Below are 18,116 nucleotides of genomic sequence, written 5' to 3'. Positions count from 1 at the left end.
CTTTTATTAGCTGTGTGGCCTTAGGCAAGTTAAGTAACCTCACTGGTCTCTAAATCAAGGATAACAGAGCTCCCCTTGCAGCTGTAGTTTAGCTTCTCTCTGTCCCTGACCTACCAACATTCTCAAGATTTTTCCACAATATATTAACCATCATATCATCCCTTCCTCCAACCACAAACTTCCAGAGTCTCTTTCCCTTCGCTGCCCGACCTCTCCTCAGAAGAGGTGCGGCGGTCCCACTCTCTCACCATCTCACAGATGTTTCCTACCACCCAACATCTGTGCGGTGGAAAGGCTCCTCCCTGGGCTCCGGTGGAGTCCTCACTGAGAATTCCAGATTCTACTCAGGACTCGCCTTGTAGGGCTTCGCGGTAGCTTTGGGCTCAGGTGAGAAGACCCTGATGTGGGAAGCCGCCCACTGTCTTCTCTAGCGGAGAGGTGTGGACAAGGAGCCGGGAGGCTGGTGACCCTTGAGCCCTGGCAAAGGTCAGGGCTATGCACCCACTGTTTAGTCCAGACAATGGTAGCTGAAGCAACTTCCCCACCAGATAGATAGTCATGTAAATCCTCACTGATAAGATAGTCTGTCTGTTACTGGAACTTGCCTGCCTAAGGGCTATACGTGGATCCCAAACTGAATAAAAGGATGGCAAGGCCTGAGCACAAGCGGAGTCCATTCCATCCTTTTAGAATGGGCTCTCGCCTGGCCCCCCAGTTTCCAAATTATTATTTCTTGTCTTGTCTCTTTCATTTGCGTGCGGCCCCTCTTCCAGAGCCTGAACCCTGAACCACGCGGGACGTGGGTCACATTCACACCCTCCCTTTTCCCTTTCCTTATCTCTTATGATACAACCCATAAGCCTTCCACTCACTTTCTTCCACCTCAATCCCATGTTCACTAATTCTTCCCAGGGAATTTCAGTGTAGTAAGGGGTAGAGGAGACAATAAACAAGTAGCAAGTGTGTTTATTGGAACTTCCCACCCTGGGTATCAATACATTATAAAACCACAGGGATCAGAACAGTACGGCCCTGGTGCAAGGAAAGACCGATGTATGTATGACTACCTAGAATCAGACCCCAGATCAACGAAGAAGGGGTACATTTCTGCAATAAACAGCATTAAGACCCTCCCCCAACTTGTTATTTTGGGGACAATGGACATCCTTTCAAATCATACACACAAACAGACCCCAAATGTCCAAGGTGATTTTTTTAACGATGATACGGAAATAGAAAATTTGAGGAAAAAACATTTATTTTATGGCTAGAAAGAACGCTCTAAGCATAAAGTAACGTAAGAGGCATGTGCAAATCCAGCTCTGAACTCAATCAACCCTGTAAGTTTCTCTGTCAACAGACATCTAGAGCATTTGAACAAAATGCCTAAAAACACAATTGGTAAAGGGTTAATAGCCTGCATCAATGAAAACTGCACACAGATGAATATTTCAAACACCACCAAGGTCCTAAAAGACAGACGGACAAAAGACATGAACAGGAAGAGAAAACCCACAGGACAAACATGTTTTAAAAGGTTCAACCCTGATAACAATCAAAGAAATGCAAATAGAATGGCTCCTCCCTCCAGTGAATTATGAAAGATTCTCTCAAACAACACTCAGAGCTGGCCAAGGTGTCCCTCCACACCAATGCTGAGAGGAGCTCCGCTGGTACAGCGTTTCCGGAAAGCAATTTGGCAATCAGGATCAAGAACCTTTGACCCAGAAATGTCACTTCTGGAAAAGCAAGGCTTAAAGGAACAAATTCCCCATTAAGCTTTGTTCATCCCTCTCTCTGTGAACATTGGAAAGAATCCTCACCCGAGGATATTTTTCCATTTGATTTTTAGAGAGAGTGGAAGGGAGAGGGACCGACGGAGAGAGAGAAGCATCAATGTGGGAGAGACACATCGACTGGGTGCCTCCCCGCACGATCCCTCCCCCCTCCCTCCAGGGCCTGGGATCGAGCCTGCAACCAATGTACATGCCCTTGACTGGAATTGAACCCAGAACCCTTCAGTCCACAGGCGGACACTCTATCCACTGAGCAAAACCAGCTAGGGCTGTAAATAAAGTTATTCACCCACAGCCATGTACACTCATTTATGTACAGTCTGCAAAGTCTAAAGCATTTCATATCTGAGCCTTTGCAGAAAAGGGCTGCCACTCCTGGTCCAGGTAACGCCTCCAGCTTCTCTAACAAACAAGGCACGAGCAAAGCGTAGACCCCTGCACACCCCGGCGTACCTTTCTGGCAATGGCTGTGAGTCCAACACCGTTCGACAAACTGCCCGTTGATGACGGTGGCAGGGCAGCTGGTCTTGCCCTTCGCAGTGCCTGGACAGACGTCCCCACACTCTTCATTGTCGTCTTTGTTCAGCACGATGTAATTATCCTCCACCGAGTCCAGGATGCGCGACCAGTCGATGGTCGCCAGGTAACAGAGATCATTGTTCTTCTCAATGCGGACAGACCCCCGGGTGATGTTCATCAGGCTGTAGAGGCCCAGCTCCTTCAGGTGGACCATCTCGAAGATGACCAGCGCGTAGTTGAAGAAGAGGCGGGAGCCCCGGATGACCGTGAGGTTGGGGAATAGGTCCTTCAGGCTCTCCAGCCCATACACCCGAAACAGCAGCAAGTAATCAGTGATCATGATGAGTTTAGGGAAACTGAGGTCTCGGAAATCCTCGGGCCTTGTTCTAAACATCAACAGTATCTGCAAATGTCCTTCGATGATCGAGCAGTTGGCCAGCTCATGCAGCCTCGTGAAGTTGTTCCGGATATCCATGCTGGGACACACTAGAGTAAAAATATGCAGAAAGTGTGACAGGTGAGCTAACACACAATGGTGGGTTTTAAGAATTAGTGGCAGGGCACTGCTCAGAGGGTCCTGCCCTTGGCTAAATCCCCTTTCATACATCTTAAAATCCTTACATCATTCTGCACTGAGACCTACAAACGCCCTAGCCAACCCTGATTGGTAGTGTTCCCTGCAGTGTCTGTGTCTAAGGTACCTGTTAGAAGCCTTACTGTCATCACGTGGAATATGACATAATGGAGACACTGGGAGGGATTACAGGGGATTATGTAACGCACAAGAGGAGTGGGGAGCCGTCTCCACTGAGTCGAAGTGAAGATATTCAGGAAACGGATTTACGGGGATCAGGTGCTCACAGGAGAGCTGACTCTGTCACTTTCCCACCTCACTGACTCCCCTCACCCTGCCTTCCTTCCAGGCAGGAAGCCATGGCCTCGTCACCTTTTACCTGGGAGTGCAAGGGCTTCCAGCAAGTCTGATCTCTCCGTCACAAACACCCAGTGTGCCCGTTCTCCTGCAGGTGGTCCCCCCGGCTCTGACACCCTCCACAGCTGCCCATGACCCTGTACTTTCCTCCTACAGCCTTCAAGATTTCGTCCCTCCCTCCCCTGCACCACGCTAAACAGACCGGCCCGCCACTCTCACGATTCCAAGGCTGTGTCCAACGTGTGAGTAAAATAATGCAGGAAGGCCCACAAGCAGTGCCTGGCACACAGTAGGTGCTTATTGATGTCAGCTATTTCGTTATTGTTTATTTCTCCCAAGTATTATCAGCCATCTCTAGACATTGTGTCTTCATTCCCCTAACCCAGGCCTGGGCAGACGTTTTCTATGAAGGCTCAGACAATAAATATTTTCAGCTTCGCAGTCAGTCTGCATTTAGACTCCTCCACTCTGCCATTACAGCCCGGAAGCAGCAGAGATGATATGTGAATGAATGAAATTGGCTGTTCCAATAAAACTTTATTTACAAAAACAGGCAGCAGGCCGGAGTTGTGAACCCTCTGGCTGTAGTTTGGCGCTCCAGCCCTGGTCCAGTGCTGTCCAACAACTTTCGGCGGTAATGGAAATGTCCTGTCTCTGTACTCTCCACTCTGGGAGACACTGGCCATCTGTGGCTCTCAAGCTCTTGAAATGTGGTAAGACTGAGGAAGTGAGCATTTCATTTTACTTTAGCTAATAAATGTAAATAGACACATTAGGCTAGTGGCTACTGCACTGGACAGGGAAGACCTTGCCTGTTGGCTATCAACGTCCTTTTCTTGTGCCCCTTATGCTAGAGTTAACATTCACCAGAATCAAACTCTTTAGATAGCTTCTCCTTGCCAACACACACACACACACACACACACACACACACACACACACAGCCCTCAGCATCTGGACTACTGTAAGGCTCAGAACATAACCTGTACTTACTGTATTCCAAGACACTAACCCTTCCCTTCCTATCTCTGAGGCAAACAGATTGTTCTAGAGAAGAGTAGAAATCCTTTTGCAAATGCACCCTGAGAAGGACGACAAAAGCAGCACAAATTAGAAAGCAAACAGCCGAGCAAAAATCTGAGGAAAACAAAGCAAGAATGTTCCTGGGTCACATTCCGAACAGATTAGGCTGGATCAAGAAAAAACACATACTCGCTGGCTCCCTCCCTCATTAGGAAGCTGGAGGCACCTCGCAGAGGACAAGGACACCAGTTCCAGCCCCACACTCACACCACCCAAGCCCGGGACAGCATGCACACACAGACCTCTGCGGGCACTGAGTAACTGACACCTCTCTACAAGCCCCATCCCCACCCCGACGGAAAACCGGACCTCCAAGGAACAAAGCCAATCACCCACAGGCACACAGTCCACCAGTGACAGGCACGGTTGCCAGATCTGGCCAATAAAAATGCAAGATACCCAGTTAGATTTGAATTTCAGATAAAACAATGAGTAATTGTTTAGGATAAGTATAATCCAAACATTGCATGGGATATAAGGTACTTAGGTCCTAAAAAAGTACTCATTGATTATATGACATTCAAATTTAATTGAACTGGTGAATGAATTAACAAAATGTGATCCATCCACACAGTGGAAGATTATTCAGCCACAACGAGGAATGAAGCAGGCACTCACTTCAACACGGATGAACCTTGAAAACATGATGCTCAGTGCAAGAATCCACTCACACAGACCACAATGGGGTGTGAGTCCACTTACATGAAATGTTCAGAACAGGCAATCCAGACAGACAGAAACAGAGGAGTGGTTCGAGGGGCTGAGGAGTGAGAGCTAGAGGATAGTATTTCTTCTGGAAAAGGTGAAAATGTTCTAAAATTGATTGTAGTGATGGTTGCACAACTCTGTGAATGTACTTAGAACCCCTGAATTGTAAACTTGAAATGGGTAAATTGTATGCTATTGAATTATATATAGCTCAGTAAACTTATTTTAAAAGGTTAAATGACTATAATTGTAGGGGACAATAAAGACTTGACTTTTTGTAAATTTCCAATAACTCTAACTCAATTCATTAAAGCCATATGTGTCCCTATTAGTCTAAAACAATAGACAAACTTATTGCTGGGACAGACATTACCCAGAGGATGTCAGAAATGGTGCCAGAAGTACATACACGTAGGGCCTTTGCTGGCTTTTAATGCCTCAGTTGGAAACCAAGGATGCTTCAAGTTTTTAATAAGTGGCAGCTAATACCTCACACACAGGTAGGGAGGACGATAAGCAGCAGGAGGCGGCAGGGGACCCTGGTGACAGCGAGTATTTTCTGAGCACCTTCTCCGTGCACTCGGCCCATGCCCTGGAGCACATGTTCTCTCGTTGAATTCTAAAAATCATCTCCAGAGGAGGTGCCTGTTTCACAGACTCACACAGGCTGGTTGAGATGGTGCCACTAGGATTGCAATCCTGCAATCAAATGCTAAGTCTGTGCTGAAACTGCTATGTTAGTTTTACCATTATTGTTTTTTCAAAAATATGCCTAATGAAGAAGCATGTGGATTGGATTTAAGGAAACAATGAAATAGTTGTCATGTAATGACAACCTGGAGAAAGACAGTTAAAGAGAATTTCCTTCAATCACTCCTTCAGCAAAAATCTGCTGAGGACCTGTTCCATGCCAGATGCTACTCCAGGTACTGGAAGTTCTACAGGGAATAGGACAGATGCTGCCCTGGATCTCACAGACTTGGAGTCACTATTAACTACCCAAAACAACTTAAAATATAACTGAGAAGGACGCCATCGAGGAGAGTTCCACGGGCTAGAAGAGTTCATAAAAATGAGCTATTTGCAACAAACAACAAGTGCTGGCAAGGATGCGGAGAAAAAGGAACCCTCGTGCACTGCTGGTGGGAATGCAGACTGGCGCAGCCACTGTGGAGAACAGTATTGAGTTTCCTCAAAAAGTTAAAAATGGAACTCCCATTTAACCGACCCAGTAATCCCACTTCTAGGAATGTATCCCAAGAAACCAGAAACACCAATCAGAAAGAGTATATGCACCCCTATGTTCATAGCAGCACAATTCACCATAGCTAAGATCTGGAAACAGCCTAAGTGCCCATCAGCAGATGAGTGGATTAGAAAACTGTGGTACATCTACACAATGGAATACTACACTGCTATAAAAAAGAAGGAACTTTTACCAATTGTAACAGCATGGATGGAACTGGAGAGCATTATGCTAAGCGAAATAAGCCAGTGGGAGAAAGATAAATACCACATGATCTCACTCATTTGTGGACTATAATAAACAACATAAACTGATGAACAAAAATAGATCCAGAGACAAGGTCACACTGAACAGACTGTCCAACCAACTTTCATGTTTCAAAGAGAAACATGAAAGTCAATGTATTTTACTTACTCCAGTGTATAAAAAACTTCACTTCAACATGTAAGCAATACTAAAAAAAAGAGAAGGCAGGAGAGGGGGCGGTTAGAGATCAACCAAAGGACTTGTATGCATGCATATTAGCATAATCAATGGACACAGACACTGGGGCGGAGGGGCCTTTCCTGGGGGGTGGCAGTGGCGGGAGACGGGGGTCAATCAGGGAATAAGGAGACATATGTAATACTTTAAACAATAAAAAAAGAAAAGAAAAAAAATGAGCTATTTGACTGGGTCTGAGACAATCAAGGAGGAGGTGATGCCAGGACTGAAACCTAAACAAACAATGCAGTAAGAAGTATTCAGTTCTGCCTACTTCACTGGAAGGTCAAGGGCGATGGCAAGTTATAGCTCATCATGCTGGATGACCAGGGTGTGTAGGATCTACAGCAGCAACATCTGACAGAAATATGTGAGCTACACATGGCGTTTTAAATTTTCTCTAAAACTGTAAAAAGAAACATGAAAGTCAGTGTATTTTACTTACTCCGGTATATTACAAAACTTCACTTCAACATGTAAGCAATGCTAAAAAAAATATTAATGAGATCCTCTCCAGGATTTTTACCACACTATGCCTCTGAAGTGCCACTGTTCTCTACACGTGCAGCTTGTCTCAATTCAGATGCTAAAATTTAATCAGAAATGCTTGCTCTACAGAGGTGGGTTTCACAAAGTGACTCACTGAAAATGTAGGTTCACAACCTCAAGTTATTCCAAACATACAAAAGAGTTTTCCAATAACAGAATCAAGTATTGATTTTTTTAAAATTTAAATAAGCTAAGTTAAATAAAACTTTACATTTGCCTTTAAATGAGCTAAATAAAAGTAAAAATTCAGCCAGGCGCTGGCCACAGTTTCAAGAGCCCGAGTGTGGACAGGGGCGCCGTCCTGGACAGCGCAGCCACCGAACATGCCCACCAATGCCGAACGTGCTGGGCTCCCGTTCCCCCGCGGCCTCTGGAATCTGAGACTTTTCCAGAGAAGAAGACTGACATGACAGCTGTCTTGGAAAATGTCCCCTCTCCCCTGGTTTTCTCTCCAGCATGAAAGCAGCAAAGGAAAAGTGTAAGGGGCACAAAAGAAGGCATCTAGAAAGTTCTGAAAATCCTTCACAATGCTAAGAGTTTTACACTTTCTGTTTTCAATCACAAATGCACTCATTCCTTAGAATCGGCATTCTTAATATGTGCCCCAGTGACCTACTCTGGCTCACGTGCTCCTCTCTGCATTCTTTCCAGTCTTAACCCTGCTCTCTCCAAAATCCAGGGGTCCTGCACCAATAAGCCTGGGTTCAGGGGCCAGGCCACCACCCGTACCAGCTTTGGGGCACAGCAGAAACCCAACAGATCTGGCTTCCCACGCCAGCACTGACACCTGCCAGCCTGTAAGCCTGGGCCACATCCTCAATTGCCGTCAACGACGACAAGAGCACAGTCAAAGCTATGAGGAGTAGAAGAGAAGTGAGCTTCGTTGTCCCCTTGGAGCTACATGGAACCAATTCCCAGATTTATCGTCTTTAGAAATTAAAACTCGGGCACACCGCATTATCAGAGACCCTTCAGGTTCTCTGCCTGCCTGAAAGACCGGCTCTTAAAACTGACTTCCGCAAAGGAGGCGGTTCCGGAACTGCAAGTGAGCCACGTGGAAATCGTCCTTTATCCGCTCAACAAATGTGTACTGGGCATCGTGCTGGGCACGGAGGCTGTCAAAATAGATAAGGTGAGAGCCTTACAGTCCCCAAAGATTCCTGTTCTGGCAATCCGCTGCAGGCAGGGACGCAATATGGGCCTTGTGCCGGGTCATCCAACCCAGCACAGTCCATCCGGCCAAAGATGGAAACAACATCGCTGTCCATCAAAGGGGGGCGGGTTAAATCAATGATGATCCGTCCACGTGATGCAGTCGTTCTCAAAGCAGGGTCCTGGGACCAGCAGCATTCGCTCCATCTGACAACCTGTTAGACATGCAAATTCGCAGGCCCACTCCAGACCTGCTCCATCAGAAACTCCAGGGGCGCGGGGCCCAGGGATCTGCATTTCACCACACCCTCCAGGTGACCTGGAAGCGTGCTCAGGTGCAAGAACCAGTGACAGAATGCAGGGGTCAGCAAACTTTTCCTGTAAAGGGCCAGAGAGCAAATCTTTTTGGTTTTGTGGGACACACCATCTAGGTCACTACTCAACTTTGTCCTTGTAGCGCTTAACCATGACAACACGTGGCATGCTTGTGCTCCAATTAAACTTTATATGAGACCATGAAATTCAAATTTCATATAATTTACACGTGTCACAAAATCACAGTTGGAGTTTTTATCCAACCACTTAAAAATGTGGACACCTGTACAAAAGCGGGTGGTGCACCACATGTGGCCCACGGGCTCTGCCAGCCTCTGATGAGACGGAATACCACACAGCCGTAAAAAAGAGCAAGGAGGCTCCTTACGGCGATGCAGAAAGATCTCCAGAATGTGATCTTAATGGGAAAGAACAAGATGATCAATCTGTGTGATAGGCTATTACTTATATGGAAATAGACACATCAGCTTATACGTGCAAACACTCGTCCCTAGAGAGGTAAACATGTACCAAAACAGAAAATTGCAAACGGACTGTCCTTGGGGAGAGGAAATGAGGGGCCAGTGACCAGAAGGGCTCTAGGACACATCTTCCATGAGCAGACCAATGTTTCCGGGGGCCCAGAGAGGTACTCCCAGTCTGTGCTGAAAGGGAATGAGAAGGGTGGATAAGGAAGCCAGGTAAGAATGGAAGGAGACCTCTGACAGCTTCTGTAGGAAGAAGCAGGTGACTGTGGGCGCAAAGGAAGAAAGATGTGTGGAGCACAAAAACTCAAGTGAAGACAGGAAGGACAGGGAGCCCAGGAACTGCAGCCATGTGCTTCGGGAAGTGAGACTGCACGCAGCTGGGGCCAGACGCAGATGCCAAGGGAAGGGATCTGACTGGAAGCTATGGAAGGAACCAAGGAGACAGTAGAAAAATCACGGTGGCAGCCGAGTGGAGAAGGAATGAAAGGGGCACACTGGAACCACCACTCTGTCTGGCCTGGCCTAGGTGGTCTATCTTAGGAGGTGGGTCCAGGAAAAGGAGCAAGACTGTGGCGAGGCTGGGGAACTAGAATCAACGGGACTTGGTCCTCAGAGAGGTGGAAGAGAGGAAGGAGAAGGGAAGTCACCAATGAACCCGAAGAGGCTGATACAGGGCCAGTTTTGGGGGGCAAGGACAAGAGGCTCGGTTTGGGGGCATGTTGAGTGTGTGAGGGCTTTGGGGTGCTCGGTTGCTGGGAAGGTGTGGGTCTGGAGCCTGGGGAAAGGGGCAAGTGAGTGCTGGTGGAAGTGGTGACAATAGGTGATATAACCAGGAGGAGATGGAACAACTGAGAGAGAGGAAAAAAGGTTGAGAGGTGGGGGTTGGGGGAGCACAATATTTAAGGACAGGGAACTAGAGAGGGGACCAAAGACCTGTAGTCACCCTGACACCAACACCTTCTATATCTGGAAACTCTGGAAAACCTAGGAACACCCAAGGCAACTCCTGCAGTCAGTACCACAGTTTTGTAACCCTAAGGACATCACACATCAAACCTCAGGCCCCACCCATCTTCAGGAGTCCCGTTCACACGTGGGGACGGAGCCAGCGGCCTGCTTCCACACAGCGGCCTGAGTACAGCTAGAAAGGGACATCTCCAAGCACATCCCTTCTCTGACCTTCTGCAAGGTGGACTCATCTCTGAAAACAACTGGCAACAAAGAATCATGGAAAGGCCTCAGAAAACAGTGGCCCCACTGTCTTCATCCCTTTGTGTCCAACCACTATCTTCCCCACAATGTTAAAGGACGCAGTTTGGGGAAAGTACCCGTTTTCCACATGCTCGCAGAGGCATGGGAGAGAAGCAAGCATCTCCTGGGAATACAAAACAGGTGACTGTGCAACTGTGACATGACAACACACCCTTATGGAGTTGCAAGAAAAACCCAGATTTGAAATTGCATTTTAATCCTCACAAGCCTGCCTTCAACTCAAATTGGAACTCATACCCTGCTGACGTTTGGCAACACAAAACAGAAAAGCTCATTGTTGGAAATAAAATGTTTCTAAAATCCCAAAAGCCACTGGGGCACCCCCGCCCCCCAATAAAAGACCAGGGTCTAGGGAACAAAGGGAGCCCCTCCATGAAACACCTTATTTCACAGACGTTATTGATTCAGCACGAAGCACTATAGCTCACCTGAGCAAAGCCTACCCAACACACGAGTTTCTCTGTGAGGTACCCCGCAGCCTTCTCACGCTTATGAACACTAGACAGCACCTCCGTACTGTGCATGGGGGCCACATAAAACAACACAATCACCAACAAAAAGCACAAAAATGAGGAAACCATAGCACTCAATATATCACAAGAAGGGCACTTGTCTGAATTCTTGAGGACTGTGTGAATCACGCGAGGAGAGCTGAAACAGGAGAGCAGAGCCGCCGTGGCTGACCTCGGCTACTACTGTCAAGTCAAACTCCACAGCTCTGGGTGTCTGGGAGTGACCACACAGGTGCTCTGGACGTTGACTATAGAGTTACAAATAAATTCCAGCAAGTAGGCGAATTCACAAATATGAAATCCGGGAGTAATGAGGATCTTATGAGTACTTAAATTAAAATTTACAATTTTAGGAATATTAACCAATTATACGATATTTTTTAAAGTCTGGAGAAAACTAGGGATGAACAGATCAGTGTTGGCGGGGATGAGGTGGAGGGATGAGGGGTGGGGACAGTGTAATGACAAAGGGTGGCCCAAGGGAGTTTAGGCAGTGATGGAAGAGATTGTTGTGGATCCTGACTGCGGGGACCACCACGCAACACTAGGCATCGTTTACAATTAAAAGCTGTGCACCAAAAAAAGAGTCAATTTTACTGTATGAAATTGTTTTAAAAATATATTTTATTGGTTTTTTACAGAGAGGAGGGGAGAGGGATAGAGAGTCAGAAACATCGATGAGAGAGAAACATCGATCAGCTGCCTCCTGCACGCCCCCCACTGGGGATGTGCCCGCAACCAAGGTACATGCCCCTGACCAGAATAGAACCTGGGACCCTTGAGTCCGCAGGCCAACGCTCTATCCGTTGAGCCAAACCGGTCAGGGCACTGTATGAAATTTTTAAAAATTTAGAAAGATACATGCAAAACGAATAACTTGTTTTTTCCCCTCTCTATACTTTTTTTATTTTTGCAATGAGAATGCATTACTTGTCATTATTCTAATTCTAAAACACATAAGTTCAGTCTGATTGCAAAACATAAACTAACCACCCCTGACTTATTCTTAATAGAAATGAACACAAAGGCTCTTGAAAGAAAACCTCATAGCAGACACCACTTTCTTTTGGGCTCTGGAGACAGAGCTGATGGTGCAGAATCCTCTTTCAATGCCAAGATGACTTGAAATAAATAAATCCTAAGATCACACACACTCAGCTAATGAGGGGACATCACTGTTATTTTCTCACCATCGGAACCCATATTTTCAGCACAGCAAATACATAAATTTCTTTAATAGGGCTTCTGTAAAGAAAAACCACAGCACTCCTGGATGCTTCATTTAACTTGATTCATTCAAGCTGTACCAAAGACCATAGGAGCTATTAGGCATGTCATCCTGATCCTCAAGGAATTTGTCCCAAATCAAGGGTTAGCAAACTTTCTCTGTAAAAGGCCAAAGTGTAAATATTTTTGCAGGCCATGCGATCACAAAATCCTCTGCGTTGGAAAACAAAAGCAGCCATAGGTAATGTATAAATGAATGAGTGTGGCTCCTATCGATAAAACTTTATTTGCAAAAGCATGGTGGCAGGATTCGGCCCTCTGGTTTCAGTTTGCTGGCTCCTGTTCTAGATGAAAGAGTTTGACCATATATAAATGTAAAAAGAGGATCAGAGTAGGGGATTGGCCCGCTATGGAGAGAGCGCTGACGTCATCTTAGCCCAAGAAGAGAACAGGGGAGGGGAAGAGAAAGGACCAGGAGAGCCCATAGCAGGTGAAAATCTGCCAGGAATCAGTGCTTTCCAGGAGGGAATGGGCAGTGGCAAAGAGAGAGGTCGACTGGGGTGAGGCTGCAGGAAACAAAATTAGGGCGAGGCATTACCATCTCTAGAGCCATCAGCAGAGCAATGGAGACACAAGCCAGATGCAGTGGGTAGAGCATTGGGTTAAAGGCTAGACAGCGATTGGGGGTAGTGGAGAGAGATGGCAGGGCAAAGCCAGAGGTGGGTGGTGGGTAATGGGGTTCAGGGGAAAGAGTAAGGCTCCCAGGCAGATGGAAATCCCTGAACAAACAGGGGAGACGGAAGGGACCCAGGTGGGCCAGGGCACTAGGTGAGAAAAAAGTTATCTCCCCAATGCAGTGGCTTTCTATTGGAGACAACGTCTGGAGACACATGGCTGGTTGGCAGGACTGGGAGTGGAGAGGTGCTACTGTCATCTAGTGGGTGGAGACCAGGACGCTGCTCAACATCTCACACCGCACAGGACAGCCCCACAAGCAAGACTATCCAAACCCAACGGCAAAACCGCCGAGACTGAGGGGATGTGTCTAATCAAATAAGGATGGAAGTCAATGATGGGGTAGGGGGGGACCCCAGGGGCTCACCCCAATGACCTCTATGAGTGAGCTGGCGGGAACAAGGGGCAGGTCTCCAGGAGAGAAGCAAAGGTTAGGAAGAGCCCCAGGGAGGTGATGAGCAGGAGGTCGTTCTGTTCTCAGGTCCTGGAGTGCACGAGAGAAGACACACCAGAAACATCTCATGCTGCCGTGAAAAATTAGGGGATCTGGAAGCAAGGGTCTCCCACCTCGATGAGCACTGGACCCCCGCAAAGCTCTGTAGGTTTTTATTGTGCTTCATCCCACATTACCTTCCCTTTCTGACTGGGCGATGGCCGCGGGTATTGTTGGGCCAGAGCCAGCTAACCCAAGGAGAAACAGAAGCCACTGCCAGTTCAGAAAAGCCACAAGGGATTCCACAGAAGATGAACTGGGGTGACAACTTTGAGAAAGAGCCCCTCATTCCTTAATACTCACAATGATCTCCCTCCGCCCTCACCCTAGCCAGGATGCCCCACTGGTTGACATTAGAGATGAGTGATCTGTAGAGTTTCTCCCTGTCCCCAGCCTGCAGGGGTATGCTCTTGTTCATCCATTAGGCTTTTGTTCACCATTACTGCAGGGCTGGGGTGCAGAGGCCCAGACCCCAAAGAACTGCTTTGTAGGAAACCAGTGCTCTGGCCCTGGACGGGTGGCTCAGTTGGTTGAAGTGTCCCCCTATACACCAAAAGGTTGCAGGCTCACTCCCCGGTTTGGGGCACGTACAGGAGACAACCAATCGATGTTTCTTTCTCACATCTATATTTCTCTCTCTCTCTCTCTCTCTCTCTCTCTCTCTCTCTCTCTCTCTCTCTCTCTCTCCCCCCTGCCCCCTTCCTCTCTCTCTAAATATCAATTAAAACAAAAACATATCCTCAGCTGAGGATTAAAAAAAGAAGAAAGAAACCATTGCTCTGAAGACAGACTAGCTGGGGTTCTAATCCCAACTCTGCTACCTGCTGGCTCTGTAACCTAATCCATTTCCTCACCTTCTGGGAAATGAATAATAAACTCTATCTCATAGGGTTGTGATGAGGGTTGACTAAATTATATATGCAAAGCAACTATCACAGCACCCACCAAGTATTTGCTATTACTGTTAGTTCAGTATTGTCTGGAGATAAAGGAGTACCCATGGGAGCATAAGGACAGGAGCTAAATCAAGAACAAACATTTACCGGACAGTTAAGGCACTGTTCTAGGCTCTGGACATGCTGCCGTGGACGGCAGGAACGTAAAGCTCTGCCTTGTGGAAACTAACCCGGTAACAAAGTGATCTGCCATCTGCTGACCCCTGGAAGCCCAGGCACAAATCCACAATTAATCACCAAACCGGGGGGACCAGAGGGCAGGGAACCGCACAGGAACGTGTGCACACAGACACAGAACCCGGGAGGTCGAAGAATGCGTCTTGTGCTTTCTTAGCAGGAACCCTTGTTTGAATGGCTCCTGTATACCAGGCGCCGAGGGCTTTGAGACATTGCGTGATTGGCAGAGGTGCCCGGCAAGCCCACTTTGTCAACTCCAGAGCCTGTGTGCTCCTCATACTCCTCATTCGCCACTCCGGAGCTCAGGAGCTTCCGCCCCCACAGCCAGAAAGTCCAGCTCTCACGCCCCAAGGAGGGTGCTGAGGACGGGTTTGCCTCAGTCTACTGACAGCACAGGGAGCCAGGAGGGCGCAGGTGGTATGAGAGGGTCACCCGAGGTTAGAGACCTCCTGGGGCGCTGTAGGGGGAAGGTTATCAGGGAGAAATGGGACACGGGCAGCACACAGAGAGGTTCAAGTCCTCTCTCTGGCACTGACTTTGGGGCAATAAGTTGTCTCCTCCCTGAGCTGTCTACTCCTCTATGAAATGCGTGAACAACAGTATCTGCCTCCAGAAGAATTCAAAGAAATAAGATGGGCCGCCCGGTGGTATTGGGAGAGATGCTAATTATAATAAGCATGGCAACAGCCGCCACTGCGTCTGCCAGGACAACTGTGCTGTTGCCACGGCGCTAGAGTTTGCCTCCGGACATCTGGAAACACGAAAGCGAGCCAAAAGGGTAAACATGGACCCGAAGTCCCAGGTGGCCGAGGGCCTAGAGCTCAAGAAGAGGGGGGAGGTCACCATTTCCCAACCCTGGCAGCGTCACCCACCAGGGGGGACCCCAAAGGACCACCCAGTGTGTGTGCCGCGGGACCTGGGTTCTCACAGGCCGCCCGGACCCAGGGACCCCACTTCTCCAAGGCGACCCGCAGAGGACTGGGCACGGGCGGGAGGCGCGCGGAGAGAGGGGCCCGCGGCGGGGCAGGCACTGGGGGAAGGTTCCTCCCGCCTGGGGCCCGCGCAGGGGGCGCGCAGCCGCGAGCCCAGGCGGGCAGCGGCCAAGGTCAGCCTTCCCGCCCCCCACCGAGAAGGGCTGAGTCCCGGAGGCCGCTCCGATTGACCAGGAGTCCCCTCCCCACCGCGCGGCTCCCCACCCGGCCCCGGGCCCCAGACTCACCCTCTCCGGGGTACAGGTGGCCCGCGGCGCCCACCAGCAGCGCGGTCAGCGCCACCAGCAGCGGCGCGGCCGCGGCCCCCCGCCCGCGCCCAGGGCCCATGGCAGCGGGAGCGCGGTCCGGGTCTCAGAGCGCGCCGCGCCGGGCCGCCGGGCTCATGCTCCGGGGCGGCCGCCCGGGGGCACCGCGCGTTCCCCTCCTCCGCCGCCGCCGGGGAGGGTCCCCGCTCCAGCCCCGGAGCGGCGCGCGGCCTCGGCCGCTGGAAATCCGGCGGCGCGGCCCGGGCCGCGGCCGTGAGCGCAGGGCCTGGGTCCCCGCGCTGCGCCCCGGACTTCTCGCTCTCGGCCCGAAACGCTCCGGACCACGGTCAGCGGGCGCCCGGACTAACGGACAGGCGGACGGAGAGACGGGTGGACTGGCGGGCGGGCACCTGGGCCGGCGGGCGGGCGGCGGGAGAGAGGACTGCTCGGCCCGTAAACAACGCCGCGCGTCAACTGGGCCCCGTCAGGCGGCGAGAAAAGACGGCGCGGATCCAAACTCGGAAGGGACTGGGCGCCCGCGGAGAGGCCTTCGAAGGGGAGAGGGAGGCCGGGCCGAGGGAGGTGCCGCCCCTCCCTCCCTCCCTCCCTCCCCGCTCCCGCCCTCCTGGCTCTCCTCGGCTCCGCGCCCCAGGCTCCGGGCACGCCCGGCGCAGGGCGCCCCCATCCCTGCCCAACCTGAGCGGCTCGGCTCAGAGGTTGCGCGCCCCAAAGGCCCAACTCGGGGAGACAGAGCCCGTGTTTAATATGTTGCTATATTGTTCTTCGTGGCCTTTGGGGCATTGCTTTTCATTTTTTATATATTGCATTAAAATCTATTTATCCTGGTTACTTGGATTTTTGATCCTCTTAAATGTCCTCCCAGCCCAGCCAGCGAGTCTGGACCCAGCGCCCCTACCGCACCCCAGAGGTCCCGCCCCGCGAGTGCTCCGGCTCAGCGCCAGGCCCCTGAGGACAGCCACGTGCGCCCCTGCGCTCAACGTGTTCCTGGCCTGGGCCCCTCTGGGCGGCCTGTGGTTCAAGTTGGAAAAATGACAGCTGGGAGAATGTGCAGGCCTCGCCAAAGTGCAAACCAGGCTACACATCCTGGGTACCCGGCACACCCCTCGCTACCAGCGTGACCTCGAACCACGGACTTCACTCTCTGTGAGTTGGCCCCTCCTGCATGATGGATGTGACAGTTACCTGCCAGTCAGAGTCGGTGAGCTGCAGGAGGAACAGAGCATGAGAAGCCACCCAGCACAGCGCTAGACCCAAGGCATGCCTTTTCGGTTTGCCAGGAACTTGGCCTGCTGTTCCTCGCAGCGGTTCTCAACCTGTGGGTCGTGAACAATGAAAATACCTCCTGCATATCAGATATTTACATGACAATTCATAACAGTAGCAACATTACAGTTATGAAGTAGCAACGAAAATAATTTTATACATGAGGAGCTGTATTAAAGGGTCGCGGCATTAGGAAGGTTGAGAACCACTGGGCGCGAAACCTGTTCCTGTCTCCGGGCCTTTGCCCTGAGGTCCCCCCTGCCTGGCTCCACCTCTGTTGCAGTGAGCCTTCCCTGACCACACTAGATAAATGCCCCTCCCCAATCCCTTTGTTCCCATCCCTGTTATTTACATCACACCTGGATCTCTACCTAAAATTTTTATTTGTTTTGTGTGTATCTTCCCCTCTCCCCGTGCAGGCAGAAATCTTGTCCACCTTGTTCACTATTTTATACCCAGTGCCTGACACCTCTGTTCTTAACAAATATTTGTTGAATAAAAGCATTAACATGCAATAAGTAATGGGGATTTACAGTAAGCAAGATAACACAATCCATTTCCTTGTAGATTCACATGGTGGGAAGAGGGCCATTAATTAAAGAATCATTTGAGGGGAGATGTTTCTCCAAGGAAGTGATTTTGAACTGAAATCTGAAAAGGAGGAGTAACCAGCCAATGGAAGCATCAGAGAAGGGTTCCAGGTAGAAGGAACAGCATGTGCAAAGGCCCAAGGAGGACAAACAGGTGTTCTTGCAACTGAACTAGGCACTGTAGCTGGAGCACAGAAGGGAGGAAGCTGACCTCATGGGCACTCTCTCTGAGTTGGCCTCTCCTGCATGATGACAAGAAGGGGCAGAACCTCAGATGCACCATGTTAAAATCCATGCCACCCTTATCCTAAAAGCAACGGGTAGGCATTAGACGGTTTACACAAAAGGGTTAACATAATCAGC

General features: G+C 49.7%; 1 protein-coding gene across 4 annotated transcripts in view; it reads right to left on the bottom strand.

Annotated features, from left to right (window-relative positions):
- The window catches only part of INSR (insulin receptor), a 162,593-nt gene extending 146,173 nt beyond the window's left edge, over positions 1-16,420 (bottom strand). For 2 of the 4 annotated variants that reach the window (XM_059695740.1, XM_059695742.1), the window contains exons 1-2: positions 15,862-16,419; positions 2,250-2,801 (exon numbers count right to left, since the gene is read on the bottom strand). In XM_059695740.1, the coding sequence (XP_059551723.1) occupies positions 2,250-2,801; positions 15,862-15,961 (652 nt within the window). In that variant the 5' untranslated portion in view covers positions 15,962-16,419. Of the gene's footprint in view, positions 1-2,249; positions 2,802-15,861 lie in introns of all 4 variants that reach the window. The other 2 variants (XM_059695739.1, XM_059695741.1) reach the window with 2 other exon arrangements.
- Positions 16,421-18,116: the final 1,696 nt, after the last annotated feature.

Source organism: Myotis daubentonii, chromosome 5 (assembly GCF_963259705.1).
Source record: "Myotis daubentonii chromosome 5, mMyoDau2.1, whole genome shotgun sequence".
NCBI lineage: Eukaryota > Metazoa > Chordata > Mammalia > Chiroptera > Vespertilionidae > Myotis > Myotis daubentonii.
Note: the sequence above shows the minus strand (reverse complement) of the source record. Positions and strands in the feature narration are given on the sequence as shown.